Source organism: Elephantulus edwardii, unplaced genomic scaffold (assembly GCF_000299155.1).
Source record: "Elephantulus edwardii isolate Elephantulus edwardi_28Jun2011 unplaced genomic scaffold, EleEdw1.0 scaffold00561, whole genome shotgun sequence".
Classification (NCBI taxonomy): domain Eukaryota; kingdom Metazoa; phylum Chordata; class Mammalia; order Macroscelidea; family Macroscelididae; genus Elephantulus; species Elephantulus edwardii.
In genome coordinates this window covers 56811-77244 of record NW_006400311.1, presented here as the reverse complement: position 1 = coordinate 77244, position 20434 = coordinate 56811, and the positions used below count along the sequence as shown (strand labels likewise).

The 20434-nt window shown below is 41.1% G+C and overlaps 1 protein-coding gene across 1 annotated transcript in view; it reads right to left on the bottom strand.

Annotated features, from left to right (window-relative positions):
* Positions 1 to 13883, bottom strand: part of LOC102859828 (protein disulfide-isomerase A6-like) — a 63883-nt gene extending 50000 nt beyond the window's left edge. The window contains exons 1-2 of the mRNA XM_006903314.1: positions 13658 to 13883; positions 2884 to 3025 (exon numbers count right to left, since the gene is read on the bottom strand). Of these exons, the coding sequence (XP_006903376.1) occupies positions 2884 to 3025; positions 13658 to 13883 (368 nt within the window). The remainder of the gene's footprint in view (positions 1 to 2883; positions 3026 to 13657) is intronic.
* Positions 13884 to 20434: the final 6551 nt, after the last annotated feature.

Below are 20434 nucleotides of genomic sequence, written 5' to 3'. Positions count from 1 at the left end.
AGAATTGATGCCTTTGAACTGTGGTGCTGGAGAAGAGTATTGAGAATACCATGGACTGCTAGGAAAACAAAGATTTGTCCTGGAAAGGGTCAAACCGGGCTGCTCCTTGGAGGCAAGGATTCTAAGGCTCTGTCTAATATACTTTGGACATGCTGTGAGGAGAGACCGGTCCTTGGAGAGGGACATCATGCTTGGGAGGGTGGAGGGACAGCACAGAAGGGGAAGGCCCTCTATGAGGTGGACTGATTCAGTGACTGGGGTAATCAGGATGGGTGTGCTGGAGACGGTGCGACTGGCACAGGACAGAGCAGAGTTTAGGGCTGTTGTACATAGGGTCGCTATGAGTCACAAGCGACTCGATGGCACATAACAACAACAACTCTGCCTCTTTTAGTTTATTCCATGAAAAGAAAGGACCTCTGCTGACCCAGTGCTAAGCACTTAGCTGATAAAGTAAAGGTTAGTGGTCCCAGCTTCTCCATGGGTGCTAGATGTGGCAGTTTGTGTCCATAGAAAAAAAAAATCACAGCCGTAGAAACCCTATGAGGCAGTTCTATTAAGGTCACTATATAGCACAGTCAATTTGATGGCAGCAAGTTCCCATTTTGTTTCTATGAAAAGACTAAACTCAGAAATTGTCAGACTACATATCCCTCAATCTGAATGTCAGGTAATGTACCAACAGATTAAACACATGGATATAGCTTACTGCCACGTTTACTTAAGGCAAAGTGGACAAATTCCACCCTTACTGCCAGCTATGTAGTAAGGACATTCCAATTCTTACTTCTAAGTGGATCCAGACCCCATCTTGCTATAGCTTTTTCATCAACAATTCCAAACAGTGGGAGCTCTGGTGGTTCCATACGGAATCAGGAGAAAAACGAGCCCTCTCTTCCTGTGCAATTTACTGTCTCTGAAAACATGCTAGAGGGTCAGCTATGGGTAATTTATGACTCCACAGTACACAACAATTCCCAACAGCATGCTATCTCACCCTTACCTGCCTAGAACCACATACTGCATGCCTGCCACAAGTGTAGGTAGTTCTGAGGCCCTAAACTGGTGACTTTTTCTCTCCAAATTATCTGCTCCTGTAGCCCTTCTCTGATCCTACACATCCTGAGCCAGGCCAGAACACACCAGGCAAGAGGGCAGCACATTCCTCTTCACCATGAAAATTTTATGAAACAGCAGTGGGACATTTTCTGGTATAGTGTTGGAAGATATTAAAAATATGACTGGGGAAGAGCTGCCTTCTCAAAGTAGTCGACCTCAATGATGCAAATGGAATAAAGCTTTCGGCCAACAAAGGAGCTTCACCTGCTGATGTGGCATCAATCATTTATACGACTTTTTTTCCATGATAATCATCTTTATTACTTGCCTTTGAAACCTGCCACAAAGAAGACTGAGCCCACGGAAGAATCTTAAAACAGAAATTCTACCTAATGTTTCAGGAAATAATCTTTTTCAAGAAACAGAATGAAATCCATCTCTGGTTCTTCCATTTCTCCTGAAGTTTTCCTTTAGAAAATTAGTTTCCCTTCCATCTACAGTCTAGTTACCTCCTCAGATATGTTTATCAGATGACGTCAAGTTGAGCACAACTCACAGTGATCCTATGAAAGAGAGATTTGAACTCTGTCCTATCCTGTGTCATCTTCACAGTTTCTGACACACTTGAGCTCATCGCTGCAGCCATCATGCTAATCCATCTGGTTGAGGGTCTTCTTCCTTTTTGTTAACCTTCCAATTTTCCAAGATTGATATCCCTTTCCAAGGAATATCTCCTCCTAGCAACATGTCCAGAGTAGGAGAGACCAAGTTTTGCCATCCTTGCCTGCACGGAGTACTTTGGCTATACTTTTCTGAAAACATGTTTGCTCTTTTGGCAACTGATGGACTATTCAGCACTTTGCTCCAACACCACAACTCAAAGGTATCAATTATTTTCCTGTTATCCTTATTTACTGTCCAGTTCTCAGACACATAGCAAGTGACTGAAAAGACCATGACCGGAATCAGGTGTATGTTAGTCCTCAAATTGATACTACTGCCCTTCAGCAATTTGGAGAGGTCCCTGACAGTGGACTCGCCAATGTAATACATCTCCTGACTGCTGACTGCTGGTACCAAGAATGTGGATTGTGGATCCAAGTTCAGATGAACTCATTAACATTTTCTATCTTTTCTCCAACTATCATGATGCTACTTACTGTTCCGGTGGTGAGGATTTTTGTCTTCATGATGTTGAGATACAATCCCCATTGAAGCCTGTAGTCTTTGATCTTCTGTACCTACTGTTTGAAGTTCTCCTCACTTTCAGCAAGCAAGGCTGTGTCATCTGCATAATGCAGATTGTTGAGTCTTCCTCCAATCCTGATACCACATTCTTCTTCGTGGAGTCTTCGAGTCTAGCTTTTCAAATGATAGGCTCATTTGTGCACAGACTGAATAAGCACGGAGAAAGGATACAACCCTGATTGATGAACACCTTTCCTGATTTTAAACCACGCGGATGCATCCTTGCTCTGTCTGGACAACAGTTTCTCAGTCTAGGTATAGGCTTCTTATAATTAAATGTTCTGGGATTCCTCATATGTATTTATGCCCCTCATATCTATTTCCTTGAAATCATAGTTGTTGTCTGTTTCTTTTCCCTTTTCATCTTTGGCTACTTTTATTAGTTTCGTTTTGTGGTTGGGGTGTTTTTTGTTTGATTTACTGACTGAATATTTCCTTGTTTTTAATTTCTTTTAAAAATGCAGTAGCTTGATGAGTGATAGTATAAAAATCACATTTTTAGATAACACTTCTTCTATATTAAAATGCATGAGGCATTGAGAATAATCTACTATTATTTTACTTTATAACACTTACCATGGAGCATAGAATTCTATAAGCCACAAGCTGTCACTCTGAATAACTTCTCGGTTAAAATTTGATGGAGTTAATTCAATCACATCATCACTAGAAGAATATAGACCATTCACTGCTAGAAAGAAGGTACAGCTCACCAGACCTGGAATAGTAACACAAAGCACACAATTAACAGAACTGACTGGAAGAGACCTGTGTTTGCTCCCATTCCAAAAAAAAAGGTGACCTGATAGAGTATGGAAATTGAACAATATCATTAATACAACATGCAAGCAAGATCCCGCTGGAAATTATCCCCAAACCACTAGAACATCACATCAACAAAACGGCCAGATGTGCAGGTTGGGTTTAAAAGAGGCTGTGGCACTAGGGCTATTATAGCCAATTTTAGATGAACCTTAGCTGAAAGCAGCGAGTACCAGAGGAATGTCTATGTTTCATTGACCATGCAAAGGTATTTGTGTGGATAACAACAAACTGTGGCTAACTGAGAAGAACAGGAATCCCAGAACACTTGATTGTACTTATGAGAAACCTATACTTGGACCAGGAGACAGTTATTAGAGAAGAGCAAGGAAACACTGAGTGGTTCAAAATCAGGAAAAGGTATAAAGCACAAGGGGGTTAGGAGGAGAACAGAAAGAGTGGATAATGAACATTGCATTGGAAAAGATGAAAGAAACTGTTGAAAAGGAATATGTGATTAGGCATTATATAAAGGATAATAGTCCAGAATTAAGAGGGGTACACTGCAAAGAGGACTGGGGGAGGGGGAAGGTGATGGGGGCAGGGTGGGGAGGAAGTTGTGCAACAATGAATAAATATTTTAAAAAAGAGAAAGTGAAGTGGGGGAGGGGGAAAGAAGAGGGGGAATCAACAATGAATGAATGAATGAATGAATGAATGAAAATCCAGCTTTGCTATAAACTTTCACTAAAATCACAATTAAAAGAAAAAATTATTTATACACCAGGGATGCATTCTATCTCCATACCTTTTCAAACTATATGCAGAACAGATCATTTGGGAGGCTGGGTTCAATGAGGAATATGGCATCAGGATTGGAGAAGACTCAACAAACAACAACCTGTATTATGCAGATGATACAACCATGCTTGTCAAAACTGAGGAGGACCTGAGGTATTTGCTGCAGAACATCAAGGACTGCAGCCTTCAATATGAATTGAATCTCAACATCAAGAAAACAAAGATTCTCACCACTGGGCCAAGTGGGAGCATCATGACAAATGGTGAAGATTTTGATACTCTTAACAGCTTCAGCTTGCTTGGCTCCACAATCAACACTCTTAGTATTAGTCGCTAAGGAATCAAAAGACAAACTGCACTGGGAAAATCTACTGTAAGGAACTATCCAGAGTACTGAAAAGCAATGATGTCAGCCTAGAGACTGAAGTGTGTTTGATGAAAACCATGTTCTTCACAATTACTTGTTATGCATCAGAGAGCTGGACAATGACTAAGGATGACAAAAGATGTCTTTGAGTTGTGGTGCTGCAGAAAAGTACTAAATCCTGGAGAGGGTGGCTGCCCCTTGGAGACAAGGATTTTGAAACTGTCCCACATACTTTGGACATGTTTCAAGGAGGGATCAGTCCTTGGAAAGGGACATCATGCTTGGAAAGGTGGAGAGATAGTGCAAGAGAGGAAGACCCTAGATGAGATGGATTGACAGTGACAGGGGTAATGGCAGTAGATGTGTCAGAGACAATGAAGTTGGCTCAAGATAGTGTAGGGTCCAGAGCTGCCGTACATAGGGTCAGTATAAGTAGAGTTGATGGGACTGGACATAACAACAAAGCTCTGATAGGAACCTTTAGACAAGCCCACAGTTCTTCAAATGACTAGGGCCCTTCACACAAGATGGCCAGGCACATTTATGTTGCAGCCCTTGAAGTTTCATTCCCACTGGCATAATACTGAGAAAGAAGGGAATAAACAGTACCCGTTTTCACTTCTACAGTTTCAAAGACAATTTTAAGCACTGTTCTGAAGTGCTTTTCATGTACTAACACCTTTATTTTTCAAACTCTAAGGGGTACCAGTCACAACCAGATCAGGTGCTGAATGTGGAACAGATCATCAATTACGCATGTCAAGTTCAAACTGAGGCTGAAGAAAACAAATACAAGTCCATAAGAATCAAAATACAACCTGTAGTCCATCCCATCTGAATTTAAAAATCATCTCAAAAACAGGTTTGAGGCATTGAATGCTGAAGAGACCAAATGAGTTGTGGGAGGATATCATCCATAAAGCAAACAAAAGACAATTACAAAGAAAGGGAAGTAAGGAAAGACAAAAATGCATACAGAAGAGACTTTGAAAATTGCATTAGAGCCAAAACAAATGGGGAAAAAAATGCTGATGTAAGAGAGTTGAACAGAAGATTTCAAGGGCAGCTCAAGGATAAATGAAATGTGCCAAAAGCTGGAGTTAGGAAATAAAAGGGAAGAACTTGCTCTGCATTTCTCAAGTTGGAAGCACTGAAAAGGAAGTCCAAGCTTCAAATTACAACACTGGAGGATGTTACCAGCTAAATCTTGAATGATCCAGGAAGCATCAAAATCAAGGACTACACAGAAGTCACTGTACCAAAAAGAATTTGCTGACACACAACCATTTCATGAAATAGCATATGATCAGGAACTAATGGTAATGAAGGAAGAAGTTCATACTGCATTGAAGGCATTAGCAAAAAATAAGGCCCCAGGAACTGATGAGAATAAGTTTCTATGAAAAGATACAGCCCTGACGTCAGTCTGTGTCAGGAAATTTGGAAGGCAGTTTACCTGACCAAGTGACTGGGAAAGATTCATATCTGTTCACTTCCCCAAGAAATATGATCTAACAGAATGTGGAAATTATCTAACAATATCATTAACATGTTGCTGCAAATAATGGCTATAGCGGGGGGGAAAAAAAGTGTTTCTAAGCCTGGTCGTCAATTTAAAAGTGTGCAGCAACGTGTCAATATCATATGCAAATAATATTATGAAGAGTATTCAACAATAGCTAGAATAACACTGACAGGGAACTGCCAGAAGTTCAAGCTCAATTTAGAAGAAGGGCATCATACTGATGTCAGATGGATATTGGCTAAAAACAGAGAAAACCAGAACAATGTCTGTGTTTTATTGACTATGCAAAGGCATTATGTGGATCATAATAAATTATGGCTAACACTGAGAAAGGTGGAAATCCTGGAACACTTAAATTGGTTTCATGCAAAACTTAGATAAGAACTACTGTGTGAAGAGAGGAAGGGAATACTGTTTTTAAAATTAAGAAAGGTGTTTGCCAGGGCTGTGTCCTTTCTCCATACTTGTTCAATCTGCATGCTAAGCAAATAATCTGAGAAGCTGGATGATATGAAGAGGAATGTGGGATCAGGATCAGAAGACTCAACAACCTACACTGTGCAGATGGCATAACTTTGCTTGTTGAAAGTGAAGAGGACTTGAAACATCTGCGGCAGAAGAACCGCTCCCTTCATTAAGGACTACATCTCAATTTTAAGCAAATATCCTCACCACTGGGGCCACAGACAACATCATGATATGTGGAGAAAGGATTTAAGTTGCCAATGATTTCATCTTTTTTTAGAACCACAATCAACATCCTTGGTTCCAGACTTGATGAGATCCAAAGAAGTGTTGCATTGAGGAAGTATGCTGTCAAGGACTTCTCCAAAATTCTAAGGAGCAAAAATGTGAAAGACTAAGATGCATTCTTTTCAATTATTTGCTATGCATTTTAAAGTTGGGCAATGAATAAGGATGACAGAAAAATTGATGCCTTTGAATTATGGTGTCGGAGAAGAGTACTGAATATCCCAGTATCCCATGACTCACCAAAAGACCAAGCCAAGAGAACAATGTTTTGGAAAAAGTGCAAGAGTACTCATCAGAGGCAAGGATGATGAAGCCCTGTCTCACATACTTTGCCTATTGTTAGGAGAAAAGGACATCATGTTTGGAAAGGTAGAGGGTCAACAAAAGAGAAGATTCTCAACTAGATGGATTGACGCAGTGACTGTAACAATGGGCTCAAGTATATCAGAGCTGGTGAGGATGGCAAAGGATAGGGTTAAGCGTCAGATCTCTTGTTCACAGTGTCACTATGAATCATACTCGACATCACCTAACAAGAAGAACAAGGGCTAGGTATTATTGACATTTTACATGTGAAGACACTGTAAAGCTGGGAGGCTGCATCTATCTGTGTGACCATGGAGTTCATACAGTATTTCTTCTTGCTGCCATGTAATTCCAATATTAGTCCATCTTTATTATAACATTCTTTAGAAGGGAAAATTCATTATCAATAACTCCCACCAGACTATGACTCTCAAAAGCAACGGATTCTTTTTAAACTTTATTTATTGAAAAACTTTATAGAAGGTAACCAGGTACTCCGAATGCTGTTGGATCAACTTAGAAACACTCTTCATGTGAACAGTGCTAGAAAAGGATAATATAGAGTCAATTGTATTATTAATAATACAACTCAGTCACACTACAAAGTGTATTTTTGCTAGCTAGTCTGGAAACGTATGTTTTTAACAATCACATAGGAAAACAAATTCTAAACTGACTTACTAAGATTATGAGAATGCAGTTGTGGTGTTTTGTTTTGTTTTTTTCTACTTGGTGCATACCAGCAGATACAGCATCAGAGGAAGAACCTTCTCACTGGGAATCACAAGAGGAGGAAGAGCAGTTGCAAACAGTCACTACTGATTGGAATGTGGAATGTGAGAAATATGAATTCAGGAAAATTGGGAGATGTTAAGGAAGAAATGGAATGCATAAATATTGACATATTTGGCACTGATGAAATGAAATGGAATGGCATGAGACATTTTGAATCGGATAATCTTATGCTCTCTACTATGTTGAAGATGAAAAAGTGAGGACAAATGGAGTTGCTTTCATAGTTAAAAAGACCATTTCTAGATCCATCTTGAAATACAACGTTTTGAGTGACAGGATAATATCCATACATACACAAGGAAGTCCTCTTAATACTACTGTTATTCAAATATATGCACCAACAATCTGGGCCAAAAAGGAGGAGCTAGATGATGACTTCTACCACTTTTTGCAGTTGGAAATCAATCAAATATGCAACCAAGATACTTTGATAATAATGGATAATTTGGAATACAAAAGTCGGGAACAGGGAAGCAAGAGCAGTAGTCAGAAAGCAAGGACTTGGTGATAGAAATGAGGCTGGAGACAGAATGATAGAATTCTGCACATTCAAGGACCAATTCAATGCAAACACTTTGTATAAGAAACATAAACAGTGACCTCTCTATAGAGTACCGAAGAGCAACGATGGCAGCCTGGAGACTAAGATGCATAATGAACACCCATGGAAGAAGCAGTAAAGAAATCAAAACTGATATTGATTTGGACAAATGTGTTACCAAGGATCTCTTTAAAAGGTACACACTTGACCAAAGCTACCATATTTTCAATTACTTCACATGCATGTGAAAACTGGACAACAGATAAGGAAGACCGAAGAACAACTGATGCCTTTTAATGGTGGTGCTGGCAAAAAATTTTAAATATACCACAGACTCAAAAGAACACATAAACCTGGGAAGCAGGATACCCAGAGTGCTCCTTAGAAGTAGGGATAGGGCAACTTCATGTTATATAATTGGGGCATGTTATCAGGAGGGGTCAGTCCCTGCAGAAGGTTATCATGCTTGAAAAAGAAGGTCAATAAAAGAGAAGATGACTTTCACAGAGATATACTGACATAAAAAAATGCAATAATGGGCTTAAACTGCAGGGATGATGGATAAGGATGCAGGATAAGGCAAGCTTTAATTTTGTTGGACACAGGTTCATTATAAGCCTGAGTCAACACACCAGCACCTAACAACATGGTAAAGTAACTAGGGAAGTAAGGCTAAAAAAGTCTAAAAATTGCCTACTGGATTTAACATCAGAAGTCATCAGTTAGTGGCAGTAGTAAGAGTGTAGTGGAAATAAGTAGCAGACAGTTTGCAATGGACTGAAGGAGGGAACAAGTGGAGAGAACAATCTCTCTAAAACAAGTTTCATTATAGAGTGGTGGTGGTGTTGCTAGATGTCAAGTTGACTTGGACTCATAGTAATCTCATCAACAACAAATTGAAACCTTGCCCATCATGTGCCATCCTCACAATTTCCACCATGCTCATGCCTACTGAGGCAGTCACCATGTCAATCCATCTCATTGAGTGTGTTCCTCTCTTTTGTTGACTCCATACTTTTCCAAGGACTCATATATCCTGACCACATACCCAAACTGTGTAAGCCAAAGTTTTACCATCCTTGAATGGTAAGACTTTTGAAAATGACCTTTATGTCCATTGTTCTAGCCCCTTCTAGGGGCATGGTCTCCAGTGCCTAAAATGCAGATACATGCTTCACACGTTGATTAGCGTCTTCTACACCATCACCCGCTGTGGCGCCAACACAAGATAGAGATATGGTCAGACTGCAGAGACTGTAGCAGGGTATATATACTGTGATACAGCCTTGGAGTCAGAGCCAGAATTAAAGGTTTTCCTTGCTGGACAACTGAAGGAAGAGCTGACTTGTGACTGATGAGACAAAGCTTGTTGGACTGAGAATATTGTGTTGCTAGACTGAACTTGGATCATCAATGTGATATCCTTTGCTTCCTCCACCACCCACTGTATTTCCTTAATAAAACCTACAAGTGTGAGTAAAGTCAATTATGTGAGTCAACTTGCAGTAAGTATGAGAACCAGTGATTAACAGAAGTAGGTGCATAAGCCTGAGGGGCCATGGGTAACCTTCTAGCTGTTTGTTTGGTACCATGGAAGTTACTGATGGGGACACTGCCCCTTTGCAAAGCTAAGAGAGACTACAGTTGGACTTCCCCATATGGCCTTTGCTTCTTTTGCATCTTGCCTATAAGAAGCACCCTACCTGTACTTCCTCCCAGACAGACATGTTTGTTCTTTTGGCAGCTCATGTTATATTCAATACTCTTCTTTGGCAACACCACAATTCAAAGGCATTAATTCTTCAGTCTTCCTTAATCACTGCCTAGCTTTCCCAAGCATCTGAAGCAACTGCAAACACCAACGTTTGGATCAGGTAGTACATCTTGGTCTTTTAAATGACATCCTTGCTCCTGACCACTTTAAAGAAGTCCTTTTAAAAAAAAAGTCCTTGACAATATATCTGTCCAGTGGAATATTTCCTTTGATAACTTGACTGCTGCTACCATGGGCATTGATTATGGATCCAAGTAAGAGGAAATCACAGAGAACTTATTGTTTCCATTTATTATGATATTGCCTATTGGTCCAGTGGTGAAAATCTTGATATTGAAGCATAATCCATAATAGTCACTGATTTACTTCAAGACTTCTTCACTTTCTACAAGTTTGGTCCCCTGAACAAATGCAGTTTGTTGATGTGTCTTCCTCCAACCCTGATGCCATACTCTTCTTCAGATAAATCTAGCTTCTCAAATTGTTTGCTCAGCCCACATACTGAATAGCTCTGGAGAAGGGGTACAACTCTGAGACACATCTGTCTATTTAAAACCATCATAAAGTGTAAAAGAGAACAAGGAAATGTGGGGCAGAAGGAAGGTTTCATTTTAAAGGTGAGAACAACCAATATAAAAGGAAGAAATATGCAGAGAAGCTAAAAGGTAAGGTACAGGGAATAATGAGTTGAAAAAATAAAATACCCCCAGTCCTAAGGAGGGGGAAAGAATTCAGAGTCAATAAAAAAACTACCATAGGACAGGATGAGCCCACAGCCTATTACAAAAACTAGGAATGAAGCAATGTGGATAGAGCCAAGGTCAACCAAGAGGGGGTGTCCACTTTATAATTGTGCTGTCCAATATGGTAGCCACTAAGCACACAGTTATCCCAAATTGAGATGTACTATTATGTATAAAAAGCACATTACTTTTCTAGAATTGGCGGGAGGGAAGAGTATATTCAACCCACCTCCCAAATGAATATGACTTTATTTCCTTAAGGAAAATTCTTACAGGGAATTTTAGATTTTTAAGCAAACCCACTGCCACAGTCAACTGCAGCTCATGGTGACACCCCCCCTCTTTACTAATCAAATGTTTAAGGCTGCAAATCTTTACAAGAAAAGACTGCTCATCTGTCTCTCAAAGAGAGGTGGAGTCGAACCATCAGCCTTTCTGTTTGCTGTCCAATACATTACACTATACCACCAAGGCTCTTAAAATAGTTGTGCTGACACTGCCACCAAGCTGGAACCAACTCCTAGATGACCCTCCAGTAGGTTTCCAGAGGTTGTAAACGGCACAGGAGACTGCCCATCTTCCTCCCCACAGAGCAGCTGGTGGATTCTAATTACTGGTCTTTGTGCTGGTATCACAACTCCTTACCGAAAAGCCAGCAAAGCACCCTATACTGGTACAGTATGAGTTTTCAAAATTTTTAAATTTTTCCTACTACTCAACTGAGGAAACTCTGGTGTCTTGTTCTTGTATTGCTGATGAGCTGGAATCAACTCATAGCTGACTTTCTAGCACACTTTCAGAGGCAGTAAATCGCAAGAGAGGAGACTGACACTTTTCTCCTGCAGTGGCTTAATGGAAAGGAATTGTGCTTCCAATTTAAAAGTATGGGTTTGAATCCAACAGCTGCTCTGCGCAAGAAAGATAGGTCGCTATGGGTCAGTTCCGACTTGATGGTACTTCTCAATTGAGTACTCTTAGTGCCATGCAATAAAAAGGGCTCAAGAAAAGTTTGATATCTAAATTTCTTAAAAGGTATTAAGATGTATAGTTCCGTTAACAATGAAATCAAGTAGAACAAACACATAGAAGATGTATACAGGCTGACATAAATACATTCAAAAACTTCCTCTGCCCAAAAACCAAAAAACCTTGGGCTCATTTAATATGACAAAGTAGGTCAGCACTGACCAATAACATTCTGTTTCTGAAATTCACTCACTGGTAATGAGCACCAGTGGGAAACCGGAAGAGCTGAGTGTCTAGAAACTATGTGAGCAGATGGTTTTGCCATCTGTATCTTCCCATTCCTCCATAGTAATAAAGGATGCCATAAATTCACATTGGTAACATCTCTCTGTTCCACCTACACCTGCAAGTAAAAGTATATTGTCCCAAAACAGACACCTAGAATCCAAGCTAGTTTTCTCAAAAGCTGATTATTTATTTATTTACTAAAATAATGATTTAATTAACTGAATCTCAGACTATTTGAGAGCCATGACTGAACTGTTACAGGAAACTAAACTGACACTAACATAATTTGTCTTCACCCATTCTCCCTATAGTAATAACAGCGAATATTTATAGTGATTATTCTCCGATAAACAGTTCTTTGCTAGCATTAACTCAATCCTCAGGACAATCCTATGGAGTACTACTATTAATTCCACTTAACTAATGAGAAAGCACTGGTACAGAGAGGGACTGAACGACTTGTTCCCAGTCACACAACAAGCAAATCGGGGGGGGGGGGGGGGGGAATTAGGGGCTGGAGGTCTAACTCAAGTGGCCAACATTCATACATACTGTGCTGTCAACGACTGTTACAGTGTCTTGGATATGACCAAGGCTAGCACAGACCCTCCCTCAAATTTTACCCAATATAGTCTCTAAAATACGTATTAATTCAGAGGTAATGAACCCCGCTTTTAAAACGTTCTATCATACTTAAACTGTTCTTGCATCTCAAGTACTGTGTCCCTTTCTATGGAACTATCCATCTTCTTTTAGGAATCTAAGATTTCAGCTTTTTCTACGTGTAGGAAATACATGAAAACAGGTGGTCGGAACAAGTTCGTGTCAGGAGGCCTGTGCACACACTGGCAGTTTGAGACCCTTTGGGTTTAAACCTAAACACGGGGATGGGGCCCAGATGAACCTCCCGCATGTGTTAATCCATCCGCGGACCTGAGCGGTTCAAATGCAGTTCTTAGAGTTGGCTGCGGCTCTCTCCACCCACGAAACACGAAAACCGCTCCCACGCCGTCTCTTTACTCGGAATCGGCCGCCCAGCTCTCGCACACCCGCCACGGAGAGTCTCCAGGGGGTGCACCAACTTCCAAAGTGGTAATGGGGAAGAGTGCGTCCCTTGCCGCCCCCATTTCCTCCTGCGCCCTAAAGATCTCGGAGTTTAAGGGAGAGAGACTAACACACGCGGCGGGCTCCAGGTGGACTACAATGGGCTCTCCCGGCCAAACGCGCTCTCACGTCCGCTGCCCTCCAGGTGAGGTCTGCGGAAGCCTCCCCACGCCCGGGGCCCTCTCCCTCCCGGCCGCACCGAGTCCCGGCCTGGAAAGCCTCACAGGGGAAACCTGAACTCCCTCCGCTTCCCCACGGTAACCCCCTTACCCCTTTCCCTCCAGAACACAAAGCCGAGATCTCTCCCGCGTAGGGTGGGCCCGGAGAACCTCTACCCCAGGGCACGCTTGGCCGGCCACGCACTCACCCTCAGGATCAATCGGAGTGAGAAGGGAAGAGGAAGCCCATGACCCTGGAGCGGCGCAAGGATCGGCTCAAGCACGCCCTCTCCGCTCCCCAGGTAAGCGGGAGAGGCCCCCGTTGCCCCTCACTTCACCCGGCTTGAGGCCGCCTGCCATGGGAGTTGGGGGCCTTCCCGGGCGCCACTCTCAAGAACCTCCCCTACCCCCACGCCGCCCCTCGCTGTCCCAGCGATACAGCACATGCCGCCGGGCCCTATGCCTACCGAACACTAGGCGAGCCATGCTGAGCACCTCGGGCCTCTGTCCTGCTCCGGTCTGCCGCTGCTTGAGCTCTGCTGCGCGCCGCGCCCCCGCCGCCCCGAAATCCCCGCCCTCGGCCCATGCTAGGTAGGCAACGGGGCGGCCCCCCCCGCTAGGGGGCGGGCCGGAAGGAGCTCCCCAAGCCGTGGCTGCAGCTCGTTGGTCCAGGTGAACTTCGCTCGTACTCATAGCCAATAGGAGATGGCCGGGTAGTGGTTACCGGTTTGGGGTTTTTTTTAAGAAGGGGAGGTGGCAAGTGCCGGAAGGAGGGGCATGGCTGGGTACCGGATTCACTGGCTTTCTGCATTACTGGTCCAGGCTCCAAATCCCCAATTTATTTACTGAACTTTTGATACTGAATACGTTCACTTTTCACTGTTAAATTTAAGTATTTGATTTGCATATGTCTCCATTCTGTTCACTTTTCATAAATCATTATCTCCAATATGCACTTTTCACTCATACCTTACTTACATCTTCTCTGCTCATCTTCTTTGTCTTGAGGCAAAATAACTTTCTCTGGGCCTTTAGTACATTCACTACCCTATTGGATGACATATTAATTTCTCTTGTGCCCAGATCAGTTAAAAAAAAAAAAAACAACAACAACAAAACCCAACAAAAAAAATATCATACATTTATTCAACACATTTGTTGAAAAACTTTAAAAACTCCCATGTGATGAAGAACTGCTCAAAAGCACTGGCAATAACAGATGCAAATAGGAACCACAGTGAGATACCATCTCACTCCAATAGCAGTGGCAAAGTTTAACAGGATAGCAAATAAATTTTGGAGAGGATGTGGCAAGATAGGAACGCATGCAAAATAGGAACTCATACAAAATAGGAACTCATACATTGTTGGTAGGATTATAAAATGGTACAACCACCCTGGAAGGCAGTTTGGTGTCAAAAGCTGAACACAAATTCCATATGATCCAGCTATTCCACTGCTTGGACTATACCCTGAGAGAAAAAGAACTGAGACACAGACGGAGATTTGTACAACAATGTTTATAGCAGCGTTACTCACTATCACAAGAACATCGAAACAGTCCAAATGCCCAACCAAAATCGAGCGGATTGAGAAATTATGGTACACTCACACACCGGAATACTAGAACAGCATGCAGGAGCAATGAATTTGAAAATCACTACGTAACTGGATGGGACCAGAGAGCATCATGCTAAGTGAACAAACTCAGTCCTCTAAATACATAGACATTGTAGAAAGCGTATTAGGATCCAAAGGAGGGAGGTGAGGATGGGCTGGACAGGGGGTGCTGTTAATTACAGGGTCGCACAATTTGATGGGTGGAGGAGGGCTAAAGGAAATGGGAAAGATCGAGTGTGAAAAACTAAGTATTCAAACTTTCTAAATAATCTAGTTGTTAATGTGCCATTGAGTCATCTGCGATTCATAGCAACCCTATGTACAATAGCCCTAAAACCTGCTTTATTCTATGCCAATCTTATTGTCTCTGACACACCTACCCCCATTACCCCAGGCACTGAATCAATCCATCTCATTGAGGGTCTTCCTTTTTTGTGCTGTCTCTCCACCCTCCCAAGCATGATGTCCCTCCCCAGGGACTGATCCCTTCTTGTAACATGCCCAAAGTATGTCAGATGAAACTTCAGAATCCTTGCCTTGAAGGAGCAGCCTGGGTTCACCCTCTCCAGGATGAACTAGTTTGTTCTCCTAGCAGTCCATGGTATATTCAATACTCTTCTCCAGCACCACAGCTCAAAGGCATCAATTCTCCTTCTGTCATAAGCCAGTATTAAAAAAAAAAGAAAAAGCGTAAGAAAGATAAAAAAGCTCCCATGTGTGAGCACATTAGTTTGCGAGCCTTTTGATTTTATGTTCTGTAGAATCCCCTGGGGCTTAAGCTTCAAAGAATCTCACTATTCTCTTGGCCCTGGAAAAGGCCTTAGGTAGGTATTCACATAGTCCTACAAGTTAGCAAATGTGATATACTTGAAGCACCATTATTACATTTTCACTCTGGCTTCCTTTCCTGTTTGGAATGGTGAATTTCGACATTTTTATGTTAGTCACTTCTTCACAGTGAATGAATAAAACAATAAAGCATCTATGGAGCAGATCAGTGTTCATAACTTTGGTGGGTGGTAGAATTTCCTGTTTAAATACAGACTTACCATACAAAGAGGAGAATGTGGTTCCAGGTACCAAAGCAAGGGGGATAAAGAAAGCACCAACTTAATTCTGTCTGAAATGTTGGATACTAGGCAAGACACCATTAGAGATGAATATATAAGCAAGTACCAGGCTATGGTATGATTCTAGGATGGCTTTCGTAATATAATGAGAGATTCAGAACTTAATGTAGTTGGGCTATGTGTACCCCTAGCTTTTTATTTTATAAAAACTCTTGTATTTATTGATTCTGTTGTAAAATCTTCAAGGAATTTATTTTTCAGGATAATCAGTGGTGGCCCCTAAAACAATCCTGAAATCTCAGTGGCTTATACAATAATAATTTGTTTCTTTCTAGGTGTTCCATATTGAATTGTGTCTCTCACACTGCCTATCAATGTAGTTTTGTTAAAAGAGAAAGGGCAGTGTGAGGATGACCACATCTGACCTCTGTGAATTCCACAAGAGAACTGTCCCCATCAACAAATACAACACAAAACTAATTCCCATGAAGTTAGACATGTCTCCTATGATCCTACACCTCTTTCTAACAATTCTAGTACCAATCTTACTGCTCTACTGGGTCTGAAATTAGTAGTGATAGCTCATGGGCCACCACATTAGTGAAGTCAAAAGGGCTGGCAGCATGATACAATCAGTCAGGACAGTTTCTGAAATGTGCTCAAAGGCACTTTAACATTGACCCTTTCAGCTTTAGGCCAATGTTATAAAACCTCTCAGTCATGCAAATCATGGCTCTCCCCACCCGTTTCCCAGCAAACTTAGGCAAAGGCTCTTAGCTCTGGTTTCTTGTAGTAGCAGTCCCAGGATCAGTTCTATCTTGTGTAGGGTCTCTGGTCCTGTGCTTCAGCTGCTGCTGCTGCTCTTCTGTAGATCTGCCTGGTACAAGAATCTCTGGCCCTGAAGGGTGTGCACTGCATGCCTGCTTCTTCTTTACTGGAGGTGAAATTCTCAATTTCACCACTGCATCTATTCAGTTTAGTAATGAGACTAGTCAATCTCCTTGTGGATAGGCTAATGCACTCTGTTGATATATTCCTGTCCATCAGATGGCAAAATCAAAGTCAATGGCTAAGGACACCATTTTAAACAAAACCCCCTTAACACCACAGTTGTATATTCTAATCTGTAAGCACAAATGGGAGTAAAACTCCATTTTATTAAATAAAAATATCATTTTACTCTCATTTGGAAGTAGGGGTTTCTTTGATATGTTAATGTGGCAATATTAATGTAGGTTGTGCTTTAAGGCAATCTTTTGAGATATAAAAGAGTCACAAGCAATAATAGAGAGGAAGATACATTCATATGATTGCCAAGGAACCTAGGATTGGGAAGAAAAAGGCACAGAATAAACAAAGAGAAAGAGCCTTTCCCTAGATCCCATGTCTTAAAGTCACTTGTCATATTTTTGTTTTAACTGCAGAAAATAATTAAGACAGTTATGTAGTAACCTTCTGGGCCCTTAGTATGTGCTAACAGTTTGCTCTTGACTACCTCCCTAAATACTGGCAGTTTTAAGGAATATGTGAAGGAGCTCTGGTGGCCTAATGGTGAGAAGCTCCACTGCAATCCCAAAGGCATGCAATTTGAGTCTACCAGCTGCTTCGGCGGGAGAAAGATGCGATTGACTGCCTCTGAACATCTGCTGGAGGGTCAGCTATGAGTAAGTTCTGACTCATCAGTACACAACAACAACAATAACAAAGGATATATGATAATCTGTAGTAAATTACGTTTGACATTTAAATCCGCACAGCAGTACTGCAGAAGAAAGGCTTGGCAACCTGTTTCTATAAAGGTACAGCCAAGAAAACCCTATAAACCAGTTCAACTCTGTAGCACACAAGTCAGAATCTACTTCACAGAATGAGTTTAGATTTTTTTGGTTTATAGTTTTCCCTGAGTCAGGGATTCTGGCTCCTTCCATCTTATGGTGCTATTATCTTCTAAAACATGTACTTTCAATCATGGAAATATTGCCTCCACCACTGGGCCAGTTGGTAGCACCATAATAGATGGAGAAGAGATTGAGGCTGTTAGCTTGCTCAGATTCACAATTAACACTCTTAACACCAGCAGTCAGGAAATCAAAAGACTAATTGCATTGGGAAAATCCACTATCATGGACCTCTCCAGAATGCTGAAGAGCAATTATCTCAGTCTAGATACAAAGGTTCCCCTAATCCAGGTCATGGTCTTCTCGATTATTTGTTATGCTTCATGTTAGGACAATGACTAAAGATGACAGAAGAAGAATAGATACCTTTGGTGCTGGCGAAGAGTCTTGAACATACTATGCACCACCAAGAAAACAAATAGGTCTGTCTTGGAGAGGGTGAAACCAAGTCTCTCCTTGGAGGTTAGGATTTTGAAGCTCTGCCTCACTTGCTTTGGTCAAGTGGCCAGGAGAGATCAGTCCTTGGAAAAGGACATTATGCTCGGAAGAGTGGACAGACCTTGGATGAGATGGATTGATACAGTGACTGGGGTGATGCAGGTTAATGTGTCAAAATTACTGAGACTGGCTCAGGACAGGGAAGAGTTCAGAGCTGCTGTGCATAGGGTTGCTGTACATTGCAGGCAACTCAACCAATAACATTCTATGACAGATTTGGAAGCAGGAGTGGCATCCACTTCCTAAACAACATGCCTCTGGAAACTCTATGAACTTTGATAAATGTCCATAGTTGTGGAGAGACTTCAGGTCTTTTGTTCATGGGGTCACTATGAGTCATGGTCGACTTGAAGGCAATCAACAACTACAAAAACAAGGCAGCAGAAATTGGTTTGAGAGGTGTAAAATCTTATTACAAAGGTCAGGATATATAAACAGATATATAATGTACCTGTGTGGGGCTTACAATTTCATGTGGTCCAGGTACATTGGGAAAAAGTCTAAAAAGGCTTCCAAGGAAGGGTAAAAATGCAAATAAAGTTAATAAACACTATTCAAGGGTAATGTTGTACAATAGAAACATGGGAGCCATGTAGGTAATTCAAAGTTTTTAGTAGCTACATTAAAATGCAAAGAAACAGAAAAAATTAATTTTAATATATCTTATTTAAAAATCAATATTCTAAATACTATTTAACAAGTAATCATGTAAAAGTGATTGAGATACTTTGCATTACTTTTAAAATATTAAATCTTTAAAAACTGCCTATTTTGTAGATGAAGTTTATTACCGTTTGGCCTTCCAAATTTCAAGTGGTGAGTAGCCACATGTACTTAATGGTCACGCTATTGGACAGTTTCCTTCTAGAACCTCCTAAGAGCCTTCTAGTGGTCCTTTTATTCAGCTGTAATAATTAAGAGTGATGAGACAACAGGGATTTCAATGGACAGTGTTATGCCCTGAAATGGCAAAGTACAGTTCCATCCATATTCCATTGACCACAACTAATCATGGGGCCCAGACCTATGAGCTTGCTAAGAAGACTGTATTTTTTTCAGAAGACTAAGAGATAGATTCTTTCTCAGTGTCCAGGGTAGGACAAGGTTTAGATTTGCTTTTCATCATGCTCAACGTGACAGTACTTAACAGTAACAGAGTCCAAAACCAGAAAAATAGGGTTGATTAGGATCAAGCTCATTTGCCACAATCTACCCTTAGGCCACCAAATGTCCTATACATCAATGAGCAGAAATAAACTGATACTGGCCATTTTGATCAGATAATCATACGGTCTACTGTGCTAGGAATTAGAAATTGAAGAGGAGTTGCATAAAAAACACATCAAGATTTATTTTGAGATACAATGCTGTGAATGATAGGATAATATCAACACACATACAAGAAATTTCTATTAATACAATTATTATTTATATTTTTGCACTTAACACTAAAGCAAACACATTGAGGATTTTTACTATCTTCTGTAGGGAGCTCTACTGGCCTAGTGACAAGAAGTTACACTGCAATCACAAAGTCATGTGGTTTGAAACCATCAGCCCCTCTGTGGGAGAAAGATGAGTGAACTCCTCCCATGTGAATACCTCTGAAACCTTACCTGAGGTGCAGCTATGGGTGAGTTCTGACTCAGTGGTACACAATAAAAACCAACTTTAGTAGTAAAGAAATCAACCAATATATGACACAGAACAAATTTGCTGTGAAGGCTCTCTTTACAGTGCTAAAGAACAAGGATGTGATTTTGAGGACTTAGGTGCACAAAGGTACACCTTAACCAAGCCATGGTATTTTCAGTTACCTCAAGAGGTAACTTATAGGGAAGACTGGTTCTATCTACATTTCTCAAGCTGAGTAAACGGAAAAATATATTTAAGCATTGAGTCACAATATTGAAAGATGCTATGGCAAATATGTTGAAAGATCCACGAAGCATCAAAAGAAGATGGAGGGAATACACAGTCACTGAACCAAAAATATTGACTGACACTGAAAAATTACAGAAAGTATCATATGAGCAGGAGCCAATAGTAATGAAGGAGAAAGCTGAAGGTGCACTGAAGGCATTGGTGAAAAATAAGGCCCCATGAATTGATGGGATACCAACTGACTTGGTTCAACTAACAGACCCAGCCTTGGATG